Source organism: Dendrobates tinctorius, unplaced genomic scaffold (genome assembly GCF_039654945.1).
Source record: "Dendrobates tinctorius isolate UK_male_01 unplaced genomic scaffold, ASM3965494v1 ptg000124l, whole genome shotgun sequence".
NCBI lineage: Eukaryota > Metazoa > Chordata > Amphibia > Anura > Dendrobatidae > Dendrobates > Dendrobates tinctorius.
This window is the reverse complement of record NW_027361792.1, coordinates 6,371,445-6,394,670: the sequence shown is the minus strand read 5'-3', so window position 1 is coordinate 6,394,670 and position 23,226 is coordinate 6,371,445. Positions and strand designations below refer to the sequence as shown.

The following is a 23,226-nucleotide window of genomic DNA, read 5'->3' as shown; positions in this document are numbered from 1 at the left end:
TGAATTTTTATGTCATATAAAACATTCAGATCGGGGTGTCGAGGAAGCGGTGGGACTAAGACTCTACTGTACTATCTAAGTGGTGCATGGTAGGTGGGGCTCTGCTGTGGATCTTGTATGGAGGCCCAGAGATACTGGAAATGGCTGTCCACCAACGTTCACCATCCAACCTGATGGAACTGGAGAGGATCTGCAAGGAAGAATGGCAGAGGATCCCTAAATCCAGGGGTGAAAAACTTGTTGCATCATTCCCAAGAAGACTCATGGCTGTACTAGCTCAAAAGGTGCTTCTCCTCAATATTGAGCAAAGGGTCTGAATACTTATGGTGACACTTGGGTGACATCTTCTGAGCATCCTCCTGCACTAAGGGAATTAATTTGAAGTCATAACATCGACTAAGAAAACTGATTTCAATTCTCAATTTGCACAAATTCTTCACTCTTCGAGGTCCAGTTCAGAGTGTTGTCAGGTATGTACTGCCTACCTATTTTCATATATATGCATTTTACCCAATTAGACTTTCACGTTCTAGTTTAACTATCTTTACATTATTCCTTTTTTGCGAGATTGCCCCACTACTTATTAAAAGTTGCAGAAAAAAATGGTCTGATTTTGAATAGAATAGGATGGATTAAAAAAAAAAATCACAATTTGGCTTCAAATGTTGGTGAGTACACATATAATTCTCCCTCACAGATGAAGAAGGGGCTTACCGTATGGGGGGAATGTGGTGGCCAGGTCAAAAACAGGGACAAAATATTGATATAGGCCCATAGAAGAGAGAAAAAATGGTTATTCATTGGGAAGAAAAGATGGCGCCATTAGCTGTTACCTACTTAACGTACTCCTCCTCTCAGTTTCTTATGAACAATTTTTTTTAAAAAGTTGTAAAATCTGAATTAAAACTTCAGAGAAAAAAAAGTAAAGTAAAAATGTTCCATCTCAAATGTATCATTAAGGCCAATGACAGAAATGTAAAACCCAGTAATCTGAGCAGGTGTCTTTTAATGATTTTTTTGGAGCCAAGTACGTGAAGTCTTTTGAGGGTTTTTTTTTAACACGCAGGTTTTGGAAAACGCCTGGTTGAAAACAAAAAAAAAGTGCAGGCCTCATCCTTGAAGCTTATCGTGATGGATTCTTCACCAAAACACAGCATTGTCCAATCAAAAGTCTGCTAAAAACTCTGCCAAAACTTTTCAAAAACTCTTCAGGAAGCAAAAAAAAAGTCTCTAAAAACTCACCAAATATGGAGCGGTTCCTGACTTGGTTTCCACTTGACAAAAATAATTGTTTTTTGAACCCCTCGAAAAAAAAATTCACATGGCCTCATAGACAGCAGAAGCAACTTTGACTTATAAGATTGTACATACATCACACGGAAACCCTCACTGTTCAGTTACCGGAAGGACAACGCAAACAGCGGGCTTCCCCACAATACTCAGAATTGCACATGTGGGATGTTACAAAAGTTTCCCTGACCTGACCAACCTTGAACTTTTCCCCTTCTGACCTTTTTATCAGATAGAAAAAAAAATGACAAATTTCACCTTTTGCCCCTTTGACATTTGCTGGCATAGTTGCGATGCAATAAATTATTAGAACTGTAGCAGCAGGAACATCCTTGTACAATATAAAAAGAAATCAGATATGAACTATTTTTTTTTTCAAGGGACACTCCACTTTTAGCCCTTTATATCTTCTAGGAGCATCTGTTTTTGTGTTGTTTGTTTTTTTTTGTCCATGAATACATAGATATCAAGGTCCAGATGAGGCTTCGTATGAGCTCATCATGGTGTCCAACTCTTGGGGCAGCAAAAAAGAAAAAATACCCAAAAAATCAGATTGTACAGAACAGTGATTTGGCTCCTGATGTCAGAGGTTTACACGGTGTATAGAAGTGATACCGTATTTTTCGGACTATAAGACGCACCCAGATTTTAGAGGTGGAAAATAGGAGAGAAAAAAATATTTGAAGCAAAAAATGTGTTAAAATAGTTAATAACATACATATGTGATGTTATTATATATAATGGTATGTTATTATGTTGGAAGCTACAGGTAGAAGATGGTGCTGCGGGACACACTATCTCCCCAGCTGCTGCAGGAATCCGGCGCTGGGGAAACCATGTGTGTCCGCTGTTTAAGTGAAGGAGTATTCATTTGCTGCTCCCCACCCACTGCTCGGCGCTACCAGGTGGGCTGGGAAGCGGCTAATGAATATTCCTTCACTTTAAGCATCGGGACCACGTGGTTTCCCCAGCGCCAGATTCCTGCACCAGCAACATTTTCCTGCCTCCTGTGAGTGCGATCCCACTCCGCCGCTGCCCCCTTCCCAAATGTTACATTTGGACCATAAGACGCACCCCACACTTTCCTCCCAAATTTGGAGGCAAAAAAGGGCGTCCTACGGTCCAAAAAATACGGTAGTTATCAGGCACGTTGGTAGTCCATGGCCACCGGACTAAAGTCCTGTGAATCTTCTCCTACCTGCCGGCATTGCTGGTGCCTCTTCTTATTAATAACCTCAGGATGACGTCATTGTTGTGTTTTGATGCAAACATGACGTCATACTGGACCACTAATCTGAAGACAGATGCTGGCAAGTAGGTGGACGTTCGCATGCATAAAGCCTCACGGGGATGGACTACCAACTTGGCTAATGGACCAGGGTCCTGTGGTTCTTTTTTCCCAACTCTAATAGTTAGCAAGTGCCATTTAGAGTTATGAATCGTCAATGAGATGTTTAATGGAAATCTGAAAAGTGGGTATATCATACTTGCCAACTTTCCAGGGCAAGAAGCAGAGAAGAAGAACTACATACTGGCAATTTGACCCTGTAGCTACTGCCCTTTACTGAAGCCATGACTCCTTCTGACCAACTCCAGCATCTCCCAACTTTCCAACTCCCATTTCCAGGCTCCTTGGATGAACAAATCTCCCACAATCCCTGGTTTCTGGGAGGTTTCACCCAGGTTCGGCAAAATCTGGGAAATTTGCTGAAGGTCGTCTCTTACTTCAGGAGATTTGGTAAATTTGGGCTATCTTCATTGGCAAGTCCTTAAATACTAATTCAGATAATATGCTCTTTGTCAAAGGAGGGTGACATGGTATCAAAGGTGGCAACCACTTTTCTGAGCTAGAATTGTGTTACCTCCTAACTTGTGCTGTACGCTCCATAAGTCCTCAAACCTACATGGCCCTCCCTATCCAAATGTAAACCACGGTTGACTCATGAAAGGGACTACTAAAACTCAAAACCCCTTTTGGCTATGTACACACTGAGTTGGTTGCTGGGCTGGTTTTTTTTTTTTGCAGAGTTTTTGGAGCAAAAATTGAGCAGTAACTACAAGTTTTCTAGGAATTTTGAGTTTTTGAGGAGGATTTGGACAGATTCTGCTCAAGAAACTCCTTGAAAAACTCCGTGTGCACATAACCAAGTGGTTTCACACATAGCGTTTTTGGGAAAACTACCGCTGTTTTTTTTTTTTTTTAGCCAAAGCCAGAAGTGAATCCAGCAATGAGAGGTAGAGGAGAGTCCTTCCTCCATATTTCTCATTGTTTTTGAGTCCACCCTTAGGTTATGTGCACAAAGAGTCTTTTGGCTTCGTTTTTGAGGCAGAAAAGGAGCAGAAACTCAAAGTTTTTGAAGGATTTTGAGATTTGTAAGAGGATTTGGAAAGTTTCTGCTCAGTTCCTGCTACAAAAAAACCTCCTGGAAAAATTCTGTGTGAACATAGCCTTAAAGTGATCCTCTGGGCAACAGCCGAAAATATAACCATTTATAGGAGTGGTAGTGCCCATGCTTGCAGGATACTCGCCCACCTGGGGAACCTGTTTGCGTAATGACTTGCTATAAAATTTGGTTGGACGTGTGCACATAGTCCCTTCCTAAACACATTTCTAGATGAGACTGAAAACCAAAATCTGAGACCTAAACTCGCAGACGGGTCCAAGAGTCGCCTGTCCTGAGCCAAACCTGATCAGCAGAGATCGCGTAAAGACCCAACAAGAAGAGGTTTTGCTAATATGTTTTATAGCTTTTATTAGACTTTATTAGGTATAGTCTTTAGTAATGTTCCTCCTGGTGGTGTGAGTCTTCACGTTTTGGTAATTACTCATTATTTTCTGTAAATGAGTAATTTCTAAGAAATAATGGGCAAGTCCTTTCTTCTCCTAGTCTCTCATGTGAAATCATAGACCGAACCCTCTTCAAATCCAATATGGAATTTTTTCAAATCTTGCAATTCAACAGAGACGAAATTGGAAACACTCCTCAATCACGACATCCCAAGACCAAATTCTTCAGATTCGCGGAAGGTCAGTACACACGTTAATAAAGCGCACACATACACTACCCCCTGCTTGTCAGGTATGAGGCATCAGGCGCCTCGCTGCTTCTGCACACAGAGATACAGCCATATTAAGACAGCTGCAAACCATATGGATAATGTGAAACACGTGCGCCTCATCCCAGCGACATACCAGAGTGAGAAGACGTCTACTCGTCTGATAGTATGGAAAACATTTTGGGTAATGGATTGGATGCTGACATGAAAAACATAGAAGTACATGAATTTTGAAATTAGCGGTGTGGGTTACGAACGGTTGCATCCATCGAGTGTTGGCTCCAGAGAGGTTCCTCTGAGTACGCTGATGGTACAAAAGCCTGATATCTCGTGGTAATAATGCCTTGATTACTTGACCTGTGAGTGTGCGAATCTGAGTCGAGTTGGGGAGGATGAGACCTGACTTCTGGGCACTCTGAAAAGTGCAAATGAGTGGTAGCTAATCTGGCTACTAGCATACTAAATTTTCGGGAACAGAGATGAAGGGTTGGGGCATCTGGAGAACCAACAGATCTTGTCCATCTCCAGACTAAGGTCTAGAAATGACCCCAAGATCCAGCATTGACTAGCAGTATTACTCCTTATTGGTGATCCACGTCACACCAGGCACCTAGAGAATTGTACAGAATTTCACAGTGATGAATGTAGCATCCATTCGGTATTACAGAAGTACTCTCTCTCATATGGTTGCATCATTGTTGCATCATAGAGGAGCGGCACTTTAAGGATTTAGAGGTACACCATAAATGCCACCATACATCTCCTGACGCTTACAAGGGGTCATAACAGTTGGGTAGACATCTCCACTTCTCCAATCCCATTTGCTCTTTCAAGAGACTATCACACAGGGTTCGTGAAGACCATATAGTACAACAATCTAATATATAAAGCTCAAAGTGTGTATGTGTGTATGTGTGTGTGTATGTCCGGGATAGGCATCCGCACCGTCACAGCTACAGCCACAAAATTTGGCACAGTCACACGTCTTGACCCAGAGTGCATCCTAAGCTATGTTGTGAGGCGAAATTTTAACCCTGCGCGTTCAAATTCACCAAACAGTTTTGCCCCTATCTACACACTGGGGAAAAAGTGTGTGCGTGTCAAGCCCCACCCCTCATTATGATGTCACAATGGTTGCCATGGCGACGCTGATGTCATCATAGGTTGCAAGCCCTGCCAGCGCTAATTATGATGTCATAATGGTTGACTATGGGATGGAGGATGTGTGATGGGTATATGGGCACTGGACTATGGGATGGAGGATATGTATGACGGGTATATGGGCACGGGACTATGGGATGGCGGATATGTATATGGGCACGGGACTATGGGATGGAGGATGTGTGATGGGTATATGGGCACTTGACTATAGGATGGAGGATATGTGTGATGGGTATATGGGCACGGGACTATGAGATGGCGGATATGTATGATGGGTATATGGGCACTCGACTATGGGATGGCGAATATGTATGATGGGTATATGGGCATGGGAATATGGGATGGAGAATATGTATGATGGGTTTATGGGCACTGGACTATGGGATGGCGAATATGTATGATGGGTATATGGGCACGGGACTATGGGATGGAGAATATGTATGATGGGTATATGGGCATGGGACTATGGGATGGAGGATGTGTGATGGGTAAATGGGCACTCGACTGTGGGATGGCAAATATGTATGATGGGTATATGGGCATGGGACTATGGGATGGCGGATATGTATGATGGGTATATGGGCACTCGACTGTGGGATGGCAAATATGTATGATGGGTATATGGGCATGGGACTATGGGATGGAGGATGTATGATGGGTATATGGGCACTCGACTATGGGATGTCGAATATGTATGATGGGTATATGGCATGGGACTATGGGATGGAGGATGTGTGATGGGTATATGGGCATGGGACTATGGGATGGATGATGTGTGATGGGTATATGGGCACTCGACTATGGGATGGAGGATATGTATGATGGGTATATGGGCACGGGCCTATGGGATGGAGGATGTGTGATGGGTATATGGGCACGGGACTATGGGATGGAGGATAATTATAATTTGTTATAACTAACCACAGTTAGTTACTATGCCCGGGCTCTTCAGCTAGTTACTAAATAAAGCTCAAGATAATACCAACATGAAGAAACTGGAAAACTATAAACAGGTGCTATTATCACCTTAAGATTAGACCACTAAATCTTTGGGTCATTCATTGTTGAATAAGTACCAGGAAAGCAGGAGAAGGAAGAAGGTCCAAGATGTTCTTGACCAAGTTTTTGACAGGCGGTATGGCAGTAGATCCCACTATTTTTGGCACAAGGTTACTTTGCATAGACAAAACCTAGACCCGATGACCTTTCTACGCTTATAGCAGAGTATGACCGACCTTTAAAGTCCAATGACCATGTGACCTTGCATGTAGGTTACAATATAGACTGGACTAAGCAGGGACAAAAAGAAAAATCTTGAATCTGCATACAATTATGCAGCTTGTGTTTCTTGGAATCACGAGGGTTTAGTCTGCAGACTTTAATGCTAATCATTTCTTCAACAACTTGGCATGACCAGACATATCCCACACATCAAAGAAAAAAACATTACATCTAATTAAAATCATGAGCCAACATGGAAATTGTTTTAATTCTGCAGATTATATAGAATCCAATATGAGACTTTTCTTTTGTCCAAGAATCATATCTTCTGACCTTCATGCAACACAAAAAGCTTTGACCCTTCTTTTTTAGGGCAGGTTCTCTAATGGCCTCATGAAGTGTAGACCAAGCTGAAAGTACAAGAAGACAACCTTTCTTTCGGCATTGCTCCAAATTCTTCTCAGGAGAACTTTTCAATCTTGGTCTGATGAAGGACATACTAGTTTGAGGCAAAGTCGCATCTAAGCCAAATGTTCATATTATTGGGGTCATCAGGAGAACTAATTGTACTATATGCTGATATATCTCATGAAGACAAAAATACAAGAATTTCTGTACAGTCTGGAAGAACATTCGTCATAAAGTCCAACATCAAGAAATAGAATCCTGTAAGCTGTCATTATGGTTTCTTAGAAATATTTTAGAATACTTTTGGAAACCTATCGTCAGTCTTCAAGGACAATAATTGTCCTTATTTGGGCCTGTCTGTCTCCAGCAATTACAAATTATGTTTACCGTTTTCTACACCTACTACTGTGTTTCCCTGAAAATAAGACCTACGCTGGAAATAAGCCTTAGCATGATTTTACAGGATTTTTTGAGTATGCTTGAAATATTAGCCCTACTCCAAAAATAAGCCCTGGTTACAGTTATTTTTTCTCTCGAAATTTGTCAGTCGTATAAATGCTACTTTAGGGTCCATTAAAGCCAGATGACAGGGAGGGTAAAAAGGGGCATTTGCCTTTTGTATTAAGATGGATATATGAGTGACCATAAATTATAATTGTCCAATGGCCGTTCTAACCATTTTGTCATGCACAGTGTAGGACAGACACAAAGGGATAAGGGAAAGGGAACCAAACACTAGAGAAGGGAGGAGTGGAGACCCCTAGACAGATCTAACGTCACCCTGTCGGCCCTATCATCCCTATATAGGTTCCGCACCTATCGCCGAGCAGGATACCTAATCCCTGCCTGACCCTAGCAATAAGCCCTGCACCGGGAAGGACAGGATGAGCGCTATTCAATTCCTACTACTCTAAAGACAGCTAGGATAAATGAAACAAGGGAGACAATTAGCTTGAGTAAACTCGGAGAGAAACACTGACGCCCTCCAAACTCCAAAGAGGACGCTAGCAGACTGCTACAGCTCCAAGCCTCAACAGGGAAGTGCAAATAGGAAATAAACCCGCACCTCCCAACAGGAAGTTGGGAGCTATAAACACTCAGATCCAGGTGTGACCATCAGAGCCGGATGAGGTGGCCACTGGGTCCTAGCACCAGAAGGACCAGGCAGAAGTCTGCTGAGACCTTCTGCAGCCTATGACACATACATGACATGTTTCCTGTCTCCAATTAGAGAACAAATGGTGAAGAGCAGCTCTGGAGTACAAACTGCTAGTTAATCAAGTATTATTGGGTAAGACAACAGGAGTGTTCATAAGTATCATTCTTGGTGGAGATTTCTCTTACCAAAAAAGCTGTTTAATGGAAATGAGATAAATGTTAGTTTTCCAGTATAGAACTTTTTGTATTGCAGTGAATTGAATGATAAAAGTCTTGGTCATGTATTAAAATATCACTTTTCAAAGTTTACTTGTGGCTTTTATATTATATTTATACTTCTCAAGATAACTAAGACAAAAGCTGACAAAGTATCCCTTCCTAGTGTCACCATTTATACAAGTCTCCATTCCATGTTCTGACCCAAAACTCTAGAACTAATGTGTGTTATCATCACCCAGTAGTTACGGGAGGAGTAGGGTGGAGTTGGGACAATCTTTCCCTGAAGTTCTGAGCTTGTCAAGCTTTCATCTTGTGTTCTTTGTTCTTTCTTAGGAGGCTTGTCGAATTGATGCCTTTTAGTTACACTAAGATTTTTCTATGCTTTGAAGTCTCAGATACAACAGGCGTATTGTGTCCGATGATTTCTTGGATCTTGGTGAGATGGCGGAATCTGACCGTTATCAAGTTTCTCTAGATGGATTCACAAAGCCCTCGGTCCGGAAGAGCGCTTGTCGAGCACCATGGACAGATGACATTTGGTGCAATGAGGTGGACAGGAAGACTGTATTGACTGATCGGTTACTGGTGGAGCAGAGTAATCAACCACAGGGTAGCTGGAGACTCAGCGAAGGGAGATTGAAGAAGTGGAACCAAGATAACGGCATGGCAAAGATGACTCATTGATATAGCAGAGCTCATTGATGTAGCGGAATTTAGGTCAGGTGACTCACTGTAATGATGCAGCACATCACAGCGATGTAGAAGACTTGAGTTAGAAAGGAGTTTCCTTCAGAGCTAACAGAGCCTAGCAAAAAATAGCAGTGTTTAGTATGCAGAAAACTCATTGTTGATGTAGCCAAGCCCATCAACATAGCAGAATTGAGTTTGTCAGATGACTCACTATTAATTTAGCAGAACCCAGCAATATAGCAGAGTGAAGCACAGAATATCAGGAAACTCACTGTGACTAAGTTCAGTAGAAAGAATGGTCAAACAGAAAATACTCCAACTACCTGAATACTCAGGTGACTTTCCACCACCTGAGCCAATGTGTAAAGTCTGGGAGTGTGATCTCAATGGTGCACACTGAGTCGGCCAGAACAATAGACAAGTGTGGAAGCCAGAACTGGAGCCAGGACGGGTGCGTGACAGAATTTCAAACATTGCACAATCCCTTTTCGAAATTAGGCAAGCCCGCTCCAGGATTGGCTTCACAAGCCTCAGAGATCAGAAAATATAACAAGAGTAATTTGCAGCTTGGCACAAACTTGTAATAGTACAAGTCAGCTATTCAAATTAGTAGCTTACTATTAGACATGAGCTAACTGAATTGAAGCAAATTGTGGACCCAGCAAAGGTCAACAGTTCTCGATTCAATTCGCAGAAAAAGCGCAAAAAGTGTTCAATGTCATTTTATAAAAAAATATTCCATCAACCACTAAGATTCAATCAGCTTGGGCATGGCCATGTGGGCTTACCCATAATGCCTTGCAGCTATCACGTCACATCACATGTTATACCATAGCCAATCAGTAGGGACTATCATAACCTGTACAAAAGCTGAGGCAGGGAATGCTGCAGCTATTTTGCGGTGAACCTGGAGAGTGAAAGGACATAATAGTTTAGCAACAGAGATAGCAATAGAAAGCCATAGAACACTGAATAAACTGTACGGTTAGAGTGTGACAGCTCAGCAGTGAAAAACAGCTACCATCCGTTTACCCATAGCTATATATGTGGAGGTCAATTTAGCTGTGTTTGTGCTGAAAAGTGGGGGATCCTTCCCTGTGACATCTATACAGTTTGCCCTAAAGACCCCTTAGCACTGACTTAGTAGCACTTGACCTGGCCAAAAAATTCTTGCCCCTCTATTTTTTTTAATCCCTTCCAGCCAAATAGGAAAACAGAGAGGGGGCTTTAATGGTGCCCACTAGCTGAAGACAGAGGCAAAACTTTAAGCTTCTGCACCCAAATGCAAAATTTGTAACAAGGGCTGCACCTAGTGTACATGGATGCAGTTGTCTTTGATATATCATCGTGGATGATCTAACTTCCTGAGAAGATTTACCTGGGTGTCTCCCGAAATTCTAGAAAAGCCAGGAATTCTTACAACATGGTACAACATGCCAAAGCATGCCAGAAAGAAGAGGAATGCCAAGATAATACCGATAAACAGTCTCCCAGCCAAGAGAAGGTACTCAATACAAGACGACGTTACAGAAGATCTCCTTTATTAAGGTCAAGATTTAGTTTTGGAAATTTGGTCTTCAACGAACATCAATGAAAGGTCTGTGGCCCATAAATGGACAATTCCCAGAATTCCAATTACGAGAAGTTGTAGGTGTAGCAACAACAGGACAAATCCTAGTGGTTGAGGTTTCCTCCAAACCTTGACATTAATGTAGTAGTAGAAAAACTGATAGCAGTGATGACACTATGGACCTCCTGTCTCAAAAATGGAACTTGTTAATAGTCGAACCAGGGGGCAATAAGGAAATCATCTGGGCCCCTAGTTAAAAATCTGGAACAGGGGCTACCACAGCTAACATGGGTAATTTATAAAACTGGTGTCTTGTAGCATTGGTAACATAAATAAGTTAAAGTCCTGACCGGAAACACCCAAGGCAACCAATTTATGGGCAGGCTTTATTCAACATTGCTCAGCAGTTCATCACTCAGCCCACCACTGTGATAAAAAATGAGCAAGTCCTAGAGTTGGCCGCCACTAATCTGCTTAAAGAGCACCCGACATGTGCCATAAATATATCATTTTTTTAACCTGGTGTAAATGCCGCTGTTCTTCTGAATCCGGCGATGTTTTTCTTTTGTTCCTGCGCCTCTCCATTCCTGAGATATGGCCATCCCTTCCTTGCATATGAAGCTTGTTTTGTTATCTAAGTGGGTGTGGTCATCAACTCTTCTGAGTGGGTGTCTCCTTCAGGACCTTACCCCATCGGCTAAGAAAACTAAATGTACAGTCAGGATAATAGAGGACCATATCTCATGAATGGAGAGGCGCACAAACAAAAGAAAAACATCTCCAGATTCAGGAGAACAGCGGCATTTATACCAGGTAATAAAAAGACATATTTATGTCAAGTGACAGATCCCCTTTAAATCAATGTAAGCAATGGAAACCTATGCATTGCATGTCTGGAGCGCTCACTCAAAACACCTTTCATAACTCCTACTCATTTCATTGTGGAGGTGGCCAGGAATAAGAGTTAGCTCTCCTGAAGATTAGAATGGTGACTTGTTGTTTCTAAGGATCCAAAATGGTCAGGGGGTCCCAGGAGTATTAGAAGAACCAGGTAGAGGTGCTGGTCTCTTCAAGTCAATGCATTCCAACCCTCATCATCTGCGCAGCGCACAAATATAGTTCAGTCTAAATTAAGTAACATGTAAAAATATTGCTTTATTGTCAATGCTTTCACCTGAAATTGCAGAAACTAAGCTATCCAGTGACATGATAGAAAACCATCCGTAACTGATTTACATATCGCATATACCCGTCAATCTTCCTGGCCCTATGGAGATGTGCAAATCTGAAGGGATAATAATATCTTGTGGCACCAACGGAATTTGTTGAAAAGGGTTAAATAGCAAAAGATAAATTACAATGCAGCATTAATTGCGTTTTACGACTCCTATCCTCAATAGTTGACAACACAGGTTGACAAAGGTCCCGAGAGTCAAAAATCTCCCATTGACTCCCATTGTTACATTGTGTAAGGAAATATACTGTGTGTTTTAGTGTTTAGTGTATTTGTATCATGTAGAACAAAGTAATAAATAAACTGTGTTGGGGTCATCCACTTTTTGGAAAAGTAAATAATATCCTAGTCCAGTCTTGTAGACGGAGTCGCCAACTGGAACCACCGATCCTGACCAAGAACAGAGACCATTGCTCTGTTCATGAAAGATTGTAGAGTTAAAAATGAAGAAAAATTTCAACTATTTTGATTTTTAGTTTTTAAGGGGAACGGAAAGCACTTAAACGTATAGAAAAAGCGTTGAGATGTGTACAAACGTGTATACTGGGCAGAAGGACAAGTTCCTATACAAGACAACTCCATAGAGTAAGATTCGAGTTGTTCATCGACTGTATTGTAAAACACCACCTAGATGACGGAAACCTTGTCTGACATAATCCGATTTATGACCAAGGTCTAATGACCTCAACACATTCTCGAGACCCAAATTTATGAAACCTAAGACTATTTGTGGAAGCGACAAACCTTTGTGACAATCTATTGTATCAGTGAAGAACATCTCCACATCACAATCCTCTGGGCAACACTTGCCATCTACGATCTCCTTCTTCGTAGACACAAATTGTATTTTACAGTGAAAAACAAAAAAGTGGAATTTGACGAATGACATTGGAAAGGTTTTGCAGACATGTATTTTATGAAAGTTTTCATCGGCCAATGTCGGAAAATTTATTCTGTAAGATGTAGAGCATATATATATACATAATATAACACATCATTGGAAACTCAAGAAAACACTGCCTTTGAATAAGGACAGATCACTCTAGTGGATTCACTATTGGAGTGACCCAAAGAAGATTCCAGAGGATGGACCATTGGCATGACCCTTAGACTACTCCACTGGATAAAACATTAGCATGAGCCAATCAGAGGATGGACCATTGGTGTGACTCTCAGATCATTGGAGTGATACTCAGATCACATCAGAGGATGGACCATTACCATGACCCTTAGGCCACTCCGCAAGGTGGACCATTGGCATGATACTCTTTCCACTGGTGTGAGGGACCATTGGAATGATCTGCAGTCCAATCCAGTGGATGGACCTTTGATGTGACTCTCAAAATGCTCTAAAGGATGGACTATTGGTGTGATCTTCTGATCAGTCCAGTGAATGAACCATTACCCGCAGAATACTCAAGGGAATGGATTTTGACATAATTCTCAGACCTCTTCAGTGGATGAACCATTTACCTAATCATAAGTTCACTCAACTGGATGAACTATTGATGTGACTGGTGTGACCCTCAAGCCACTCCCGTGACTGAGCCAATGACCCTCAGACTACTCCAGTGATTGAGCAAATGACCCTCAGACCACTCCATTGGTGTGACCCTCAGATCATTCTAGAAGATGAACCATTGATGTGATCCTCAGTCATCCCTTACGCCATACAAACATTTTGCTTGGGGAAGTTCTGCTGCATATACAAATCTTTCTCATATAAATATGGGATTCTCTGTCCTATTTACATTGTACCTTGTATCTAAATATGTTGTGGAGCTAATCATGACTCTTGGAAGCCTATAGACTATCTAACCTAAATCCAGTGAGCAACACAAATCGGTTTCACTGTATTTGCTAGCTGTGAACCAAGAGTTTAGTTGCATAATTTTGCATCTTAATTTTTTTGCACATCTCAGGCCTTCATTTACCCGCCCTTGACTCCCATATCATTGTCGCAATTTAAGAATCCCATCAATATGAGCCATGAGCAGTGAAAGGGGTCTGTCTTCGTATAAAGACTGGGAAGCCAACAATTTTTTGGCATGATTTGCAGATTGGCAAAGTAGCAACACAGGGTTCTATCAGTGGCTCTTAGTATTTTATAAGTTCAGTCCCACTTCTTTTCATTTGCGATAGAAATCCCCCACACAATTAATTCTGAGGGATTAAGAGTTGATTAGACCCCAATTTTCATGTCCACATCTTTTGTGTTTCTTAAGTCATCTTGCGTCAGAGCATCATTTTCTCCGAGGTCGTTGGTCTGGTCTCGAGACACCAGCTGCACCATCTCCTGGGACTTAACTGTGTCTCCATTCTGCTCCATGATAATGCCATCTTCTAGATTGCTTTTATTACCGTTAATCACCAATTTCTTCTTTTGACCACACCTGCGAAGAAGATGGATGTGGACATTATGAATGTTACAGGACAAGGCAATATTAATAAGCCATCAGGCTTGTACCTTCATAATTTATGAACTTTGGACATTACTAGGTCATGAAGCATGAAATCCCTTAGGCCCTTAAGTTATGCTCCTGGAGCTCTGGCCCTTGAGGCAATTCCCAGAGGCAAGATGTGAATGAGTCTCTACCTTCGTATTTACGTCAACCCTGGTCGGAAATTAGTTTCAGGTGTTGATACCTTCAAAGGTGGTCATTCACTTTTGGTTTATAGGAGAATAATACAAAATCTTGACATCCCTTGTAAATCATAGTACAGGGGCCAAACATATGAAATACCTGTGGACCATTTCTACTAAATTTACCATATATATGCACAATTGGTGTAGCCATGTTTCAATGGAAGGGAATAGACTGCTGCCATACATGAGAGGCAGTTTCTTATTCGTGCATGGAAAGTCAACATTCCCGATCCCTCTTTTAGTCAACAGCAGATTTCTGGGAACAGTCAGGAGGCTGATGCCACCAAAATTGGTAGGTTTGGTTGTCTTTAGACTAATGAGTAAAGGCACCTAATCAGTATATCCTGGTCTGGTGGGCACAATACTTTTATGTGATGTTTGACCAAGTTAAACTATCTAAAGATCTATGGTGGGATTTGTATAGGGCTCATATACGTAGCAATGGACCCTGTAGAACACCACAGTTTGGTCCATAAAATACACCCGTATAGGCAGTGTGGGGCAAGGTCTTCCAGAGATTACCAAAGGAAAATATACTGAAGGTTCTTCTATAGAAAACACCTGCACATCACGCACAGGACAACTCTTCAATAAGGTCTCGTATTCTATAAAGGAATCATTCCATAAGAAATATTCCCTAGTGGCAAGTGATTTACTTTAGAGTCACCAGCACATGGACTTTAGGAAAAAAATCCCACGCTTCTGGATGAGAATAGGACTGATTTTTTTTTTACTCTAGTGTGAGCGTACCCTTACAGGGGAATACTGCTTGTAGGGGCATCAGTTGGTGACTTCATGGAAAACCCTATTCCCTCCTACAGGCAAGGCTTCTGTGAGATAGCACAATTGTTCCACTATTTCACGTGAATCCACAGGGGAATATATTCTTTGTGCATCCAGTAAAAGTAGCGACACACAAAGAATTAAGTGTAGGTCTATAGATGTGAACGGAAACTATACTGGACATCCATAATGATCTGCATGCTGAAGTTGACCTTATTCTCTGATCACTGATGGTGAAGTATAAATCTTACTTCAGTTTTGGACTTGTTCCTCCACAATATCAGGGCTAACTGTCACCTATAGAGGGGATAACCATGGCCTACGTAGGGGGAACAACCATGGTCTGCATCGGGGCTATCCTTGGCCTGTATCGAGGGCTAACTATGAGATTTATCGGTGGCTAACCATGGAATGTATAAGATGCTAAATATGGCCTGTATTGTTGGCCAACCATAGTCTCTACGGTCGGCTATCCATGGGCTGTGCAGGCAGCTAACCTTTGGCTGTATCATCAGAGTCTAACCATGTCCTCTATTGGGGGCTAACCATGGCTTGTATCGAGGGCTAATCATTGGCTGAATTGGGGGCTATCCATGGCCAGTATCAGAGGTCATCCATGGGTTGTATTGGGGGCTCACCATGGCCTGTATCATGGACTATCCATGGTTTGTGTATCAGGGATTAACCATGAGTAGTATCTTGGGCGGCACGGTGGCTCAGTGGTTAGCGCTGCAGCCTTGCAGCGCTGGGGTCCTGGGTTTGAATACCACCGAGGACAACATCTGCAAGGAGTTTGTATGTTCTCCCCGTGTTTGCGTGGGTTTCCTCCGGGCACTCCGGTTTCCTCCCACATTCTAAAGACATACTAATAGAGAATTTAGATTGTGAGCCCCATCGGGGACAGTGATGATAATGTGTGCAAACTGTAAAGCGCTGCGGAATATGTGAGTGCTATATAAAAATAAAGATTATTATTATTATTATATGACCTGTTTTGTGGGCTAACCATGGCCTGTAACAGGGGCTCACCATGGCCTATATCGGGGGTTAAACATGAGCTGTATCGAAGGTTCACCATGGTCTGTATCAGGGGCTCTCCATGACATGTATTGGGGGAAAACATGAGCTGTTTTGGGGGTGCACCATGGCATTTATCAGGGGTTATCATGGCCTGTATCGTGGGCTAACCAAGGCCTGTATCGGGGACTCACCATGGCCTGTATCGGGGGCTTACCGTAGCCTGTATAGTGAACTCACCATGGCCTGAACTGGGAGCTCACCATGGCCTGTATCGGGGACTCACCATGGCCTGTATCAGGGGCTTACCGTAGCCTGTATAGTGAACTCACCATGGCCTGTATCGTGGGCTAACCATGGGCTGTATTGGGGCTCACCATGGCCTGTATCGGGGGCACACCATGGCCTGTATCAGGGGCTTACCGTAGCCTGTATAGTGAACTCACCATGGCCTGTATCGTGGGCTAACCATGGGCTGTATTGGGGCTCACCATGGCCTGTATCGGGGGCACACCATGGCCTGTATCAGGGGCTTACCGTAGCCTGTATAGTGAACTCACCATGGCCTGTATCGTGGGCTAACCATGGGCTGTATTGGGGCTCACCATGGCCTGTATCGGGGGCACACCATGGCTTGTATCTGGGGCTTACCATGGCCTGTATTGGGGCTAACCATAGCTGTATCGGGGGGCTAGCCATGCCCTTTATATTTGTTCCATCCTGCAATGTTGCTGTATGAGGCCAGGGTGGATTCCTGCTTCCCTGCAGAACGATGTTCTCACCACATGAGTGGAATAGTAATAATTCTGACTATGAGATGTGGGATCACGAGGACATGTAATATGAAGTGTCGTTTCTCTTACTGTCGAAAAATACTAATTATAACATTCCAAGGATAGTAATGTGGAGGCCGGAGAATCTGTGCGGTTTCCAATTTAATTTTTTGAGTCTTTTCTCAGGGACTCGTCTCATGTAAAGTAAAATGAAAGACATGTGTCCTACCTAATAGAAAACACAGGTCCCGGCTTACCGGAGATACCAGCAGTTCTTGCTTTTTAAAAAGTAGACTCACACACCGACCCTGAGGCCGTGGAGCGGAGTCACTGCGTGAGAGTAGATCGTGAAGCATTAGGGGGTAGATTCATCAAAAGGATTTCGGCAGAATTCTACAAAATGTCAGCCAGTCTTCATGAAGGAGGGACCTACATTTTTGGTTGTTGCTTCTGATTCCATTTTTTAAGCCAAAGAAAAAGAATTCAGTAAAAGAAGAAAATATTCTTTATATTTCCTGTACATTCTGGATCCAAGAGCAGCATAAAAAATTGCATACATTTTTTTTGCAAACTCATAAGCATCGACTTATTAAGACTGGTGTTTTGCACGCTGGAGTCATTTAATTTTGGCACATCTTTCAACTTCCATGCTCCTCTCCGCCCGAAATATTACTCCAGGCAGCGGCATACATTTCTGCTTTAATTTACGTAAATCATGATGAATTTGTCAGTTACGCTTGGACACGAATTCACTCCATCTACGTTTAAAAAAGTTTGAGAACTTGGCCAAGACTCCAAAAGTTGCAAAACTTTTGCAAGTTGCCCAAAAACTTTGTGACTTTTCAAGCAGTTTTATGCTAGAAATTTAGCAATAAACTCATGGGTTGATTGCTGCTTTAGATTTTCTTTTCTTTTTTTTTTTTAACTCAAAGCCAAAAAAAAAAGTGTCCAACTGGAAAGAAACGGATATTTTATTTTGCGCATCTTTACATTTCCCATCTATTTTGGATCCGAAAGCATCATAAAAGATTGCACAAAAAGTTTTTTTTTGTTAACACTTTATATGTGATTCCAGCCTAAAAGCAGTTTCCTGATTTATGCAAAGATTAGTCATCTAACAAGGAAACGTTTTGCAACTTTCAAATATACTTTTCATTTTGATCTTCACTATTTTCATGATCTCTGTTTGCTGTCAGTGAATAGGAACATTCTTCCCAACATCCAGAATCCAAAAACTTGTAGGAACTGAGAGTTGAGGTTTTCTTGTATCCAGTCTGAACAACCCTCTGTGAGCTCAAAAGACTCCTGTCTGATATATTTTACCTGCCTAATTTAAGGAGATTTCTATCCTTAGTAATCAATATCAGATTGGCGGCGGGACAACAATTGATCAGCTGTTGTCAGCGCCATCAGCTGCAGCTTCTATGGCAGATAACAGCGGGGGCGCCGGATGTCAGACCCCCCACTGATCTCATATCAATGACTCCAAAACCCCTTTAATTATAGCAAAATGGAAAAAGAACTTTGCTGCAAGAGTTTTTCCTAGATACAAATGTAAAAACCTTCAGCTGTGAGAACTAATAGGTCGATGGATGAAAATAAGAATGATTGCATTCACTGACAGCAAGCAGAGATCTTACATTGTGCTCTATATTAATGTGATGTCAGGCGGTCCAGGAGCTGATCTGCCGGACCGCGCCTGTGAACTGGGAGACGTTTTCTCTTTCTCCGCGGACTCTTAAACTTTTTGCAGTTTTGCTGTTTCTAATCAGGAGCGTGAAACTGGTTCCGGATTCCGAGGGGCCGGGGACGTTCTGGAAAATGACTTGTGTCCACAGAAGCAGTAAGTTCAGGAACCGCAGAAAAATCTGATCTTTGCTTCATGGGGAATTAGATGTTTTTTTCTTGTGTCCATAACTATAAGCTTCTGCGCCCCCCCACCCCCACCCCGAGTCTTAATGGGATTGCATGACAATGGAAAAACTACACTCTTGCCCAATGGCCATGGTTTGTATTGCAGCTCAGTTGTATTGAAGATAAAATGATGCTGAGCTGTAATACCAGGCACAACCTAAGGGACGAGAGTGGCACTGTTGATGAAGGAAATTAGCCATGTTTTTGCAGTTGGTGATGTTTAGCATGTTGGAGAGATGTTACTTACAATCTGCGGGCATTGATGGCGATGCAGACAGAGAAGATCAGACCCAGACACACCAGGGAGACGCAGACGATCAACCACTCTGTGAATTGCAAAAATATTACGTTTATAGTTTTTGATCTGATCCGGAACTGATTTTTCTGTGATCGAAGAACAGGGATGTGAAAACCTATGAACATATTTGCAGAGCTGCCATCGGGGCAGTATGGCGGCACATTTGTCAGGAGACTCCTGGATTTAAGTGTGAACGTTTGGACCTCCCAAAGTTCATAAATCCTGCCAGCCATCAGTGCCTCCAAAAACCAGTGCGCCCGAAGGTGCATGGTGCTGCGAGGCTTCATCACCAGATAGGACCCCAGTTTTCAAATGCACATCCAGGAGGGAAGCACCGGTGATGGTGGCATCTGCACCGGGTCTAGCACTGTACCCCTGAAGAAGGCTCAGATGACTGTCCATCGAGCGTCTTCTATAAGCCTCATGCTTCAGAGAGGCCAGACAGCACTCATCCTCCCCAGCTACCTCTCAGGTTCTGATATTGGACCTCCTATCATGGAGTGGGACAGCAAAAATTAGCCATTGCAACTGCTTCCTCCTCACCTTCAAACTTGACATATGGATATCTAATATTGCAATGTTGCTCCCCCTGACTTAAAGGGGTATTCATATTTCAGTTGTTGATCACTTAGTGATCGCTGGGGGTCTGACATCTGAGACTTCATCTGATTCGGAAAATAAGGGGGCAACAGATCGGCTCCGAGTCCTCTGTGCAGGGGTATATTCCCAATCTCTCGCTGCAGTTCATAGCAGGGCAGGGGCCCAGATATGCAGGGAACAGGCACTGCATTCTCATGATCGGTGGGGGTCTTGGAGATCCTACTATGATCAGATATAAGATGTGACGTCTTACCAGGCACCGCTGCCCGGCGTAGATTCTTGTTCTTAGTGGAGCCTGAATTTTCTTCCGCCGATCCTGATGGCATATCAGTAGTGCCAGAATCTGTGTCACTCTTGTCCTGATCATGTTCCAGCAAATGTGGCCTATCTGTGGAAGAAACACACAAAACATTATCATGGGTAAGAGAGCACGTGATCAGTACCCATACACGTGCCCACTACTGTAAGACGGGGAACCAATAGTAATAAGTCAGTTACAATGGACCTTCATGGGTTTGGCCTAATGTCATCACTTTTCTAGACTAGACTCCACATAGCTGAGAAGATGTGTATAGTGGACAGGGATGTGATGGTATAACATAGTCAGAAGATGAATAAACGAGAAAAGAGGAGGAAAATGGAGGTAGGTGGCGCCAATATGGCTGCCAGACGGGAAGGATCCCATACACTCTGTAGCATTTGTAATGCCAGTTATGGCCCTCAGGTGGCAACTGGTTGAAGAAATTTAGTAGATCTAGATGGTGTTCATTAATGTAACACTAAATGGATGTCCCAGGGCCTGGCCCTTTCATAACTTTTACCCTAATACAACCAGGACCATTGACTTGCCCTCTGTCTATTACAGATGCCACCAGGGTCGGACTAGCTATCCTAAGGAGAAGGATCTTGGCCCTAATGCAAAATTTGTAGGGGACAGCTCAACCTATCATGTGCCATTTCTAATACTCGTGTCTTCATAAGTTGGTCAAGGACTCTCAAGCCCCTCAGACACCATGCTGTCTTCACAAATGACACAAGGACCCTAAAGCCCCTCAGGTATCATGCTGTCTTCACAAGTTTCACAAGGATTCTCAAGCCCCTCGGGTACCATGCTATCTTCACAAGTGGCACAAGGACTCTCAAGCCCCTCGGGTATCATGTTGTCTTCACAAGTTTCACAAGGACCCTCAAGCCCCTCAGGTACCATGTTGTCTTCACAAGTGGCAGAAGGACGCCATCAAGGCCCTCAGTTAAGATGTTGTCTTCACAAGTGGCACAAGGATCTCGAACCCCTCGGGTACCATGTTGTCTTTACAAGTGACAGAAAGACTCTCGAATCTTTGTCTTCAAAAGTGGCACACGGACCTCTGAGTCCCTCGGGTATCATGGTGTTGTGACTAATGGCACAACGACCCTTGATCTCTCAGGTACCATGATGTAGTCACAAGTGGCACAAGTACCCTTGAAACCATCAGGTACCAAGGCCCATGTATAACTTCTACCTCTGCACCCGGTAAACCTGTGGCTCTGAGTTGGTTCAGGGTTTCACAAATAGGTCCTAGGGGCCCAACAGAAAACAACCCCTTTTGAAAAACATGTGAGCAAGTGGGGCATATGCCTGGGATGCATCAACAAGCCACTGTCACTTGCCAGGAAACTAGTGGCAGCAAACTGATCCTTTGACCCCGAAAAAAAAAGAGACTGGCTTCTGCCCTTACTTTGGTCTACTTACTTTTGGTAAATTAAAAAATAACCTTTTAGATATTATTCATAAAATGTCTTGGCAGGGAGAACTTTTTTTTGCAACGTAATTGTACAATTTATCTTTAAATTAATAATTTTGCCATTAGAAAGGGTGTACCAAGTTGGAAAGTTATCCCAAACATATAGTGAGTGCAGTGCTCGATTATCTCCGGCAGTCCCATAGAGAATAAATGGAGGGAAGGTGGGCATGCTCGCTCGCCACTCTATTCAATGGGGGGTCCCAGAGCAACTTGATAAGGGACAACTTCCCGACTTGGTACAACCTCTTTAAAGCTCAGTCCATTAGAAACCTGGGAAAATATAACAACACATATTTGTATAAAGTGCAAGAAAACAAGCTCGATCCAGCGGCTGGAATACAAAGCGGAGCCCAGTTTGATGGCTAGTGTACAAAGCCAAGCCCAATGACGAAGCAACACCTTGGGTGCAGGCAGGGAAAGCTGGCCACAAGTGACGGAAAAAGCTCACAAAGCAAATCACTATGGTGGCAAGTGTGTAAAGCAGGTCTGAGTCCCGGGGCAAGTACTTACTAAACCCTGACTCCATGGATGAGTTCTCCACCAGATGATGACCAGCTAAGACAAAGATCAATTTGGCAATGTTTTGAAGGCAGCATTGAGGAACCCTTGGTTGCTTTTGATGGCGATTTCGTCTCAAATCCATAATCAGGCTTCACAATGTTAATGTTGCATTTTATACTTTTTTCTTTTTACAGAAATGACTAATAATAAATATGTGAATACTCTCCTTTAATATTTACTCAACTTGCCTAGAGAACAAAGAGAGATAAGGAGATTTGCCCACCACCAGTATGACAGGGTCACCACCAAGATGATCACCATCAACAGATCTACAAACTACTTCCACCACAAATCAAGTTAATAACGCAAAGTGTTAGACCTTTGCATTGCCTTTGATTCACACACTATATTAAACTAAGGCCCACAGAAGGGCGTCTTCCTACCATTGAAAGATCCAGTCTCTCGATGAATAGTTGAATCTGTCGCTTCTCCATTGTCTTCAGAACGGTCGAGAACTTCATGAATGGTCTGGACTTCGATGAAACCCTCTTGTTCATTAGTGTTCTCAATTTCATTGTCTCCGGGTCCTAAGTTAGGACCTATAGTGTTTCCTTCTTCTTCTTCTTGTGGGTTGAAGTGATCTCCTGAATGTTCAGGTTGCTCAGTAGACATCAGCGGGTCGAGAGTACTGTCCTCAACTGGACCTCCTTGCTCAGAAAATGACAGAATTATGTCTTGTCCAGGGTGAGTAGGACTCACTTTACTGGACGTAGAATCATTGACATCATTGACTTGTCCTAACGTGCGGGAAGAGAGCAAGGAGATACTTACTAAGGAATAGTGTTCCCTATTGACATTTAGGGTCTTCTTTTCCAATGGTCATCTACACATACTGGATAAA

General features: G+C 42.8%; 1 protein-coding gene across 2 annotated transcripts in view; it reads right to left on the bottom strand.

Moving 5' to 3' along the window:
- Positions 1-11,909: 11,909 nt before the first annotated feature.
- The window catches only part of CD44 (CD44 molecule (IN blood group)), a 51,753-nt gene continuing 40,436 nt past the window's right edge, over positions 11,910-23,226 (bottom strand). The window contains exons 5-8 of one of the 2 annotated variants that reach the window (XM_073541808.1): positions 22,769-23,122; positions 20,294-20,428; positions 19,390-19,468; positions 11,910-14,401 (exon numbers count right to left, since the gene is read on the bottom strand). In XM_073541808.1, coding sequence (XP_073397909.1) covers positions 14,191-14,401; positions 19,390-19,468; positions 20,294-20,428; positions 22,769-23,122 — 779 coding nt within the window. In that variant the 3' untranslated portion in view covers positions 11,910-14,190. The remainder of the gene's footprint in view (positions 14,402-19,389; positions 19,469-20,293; positions 20,429-22,768; positions 23,123-23,226) is intronic. The other variant, XM_073541809.1, reaches the window with a different exon arrangement.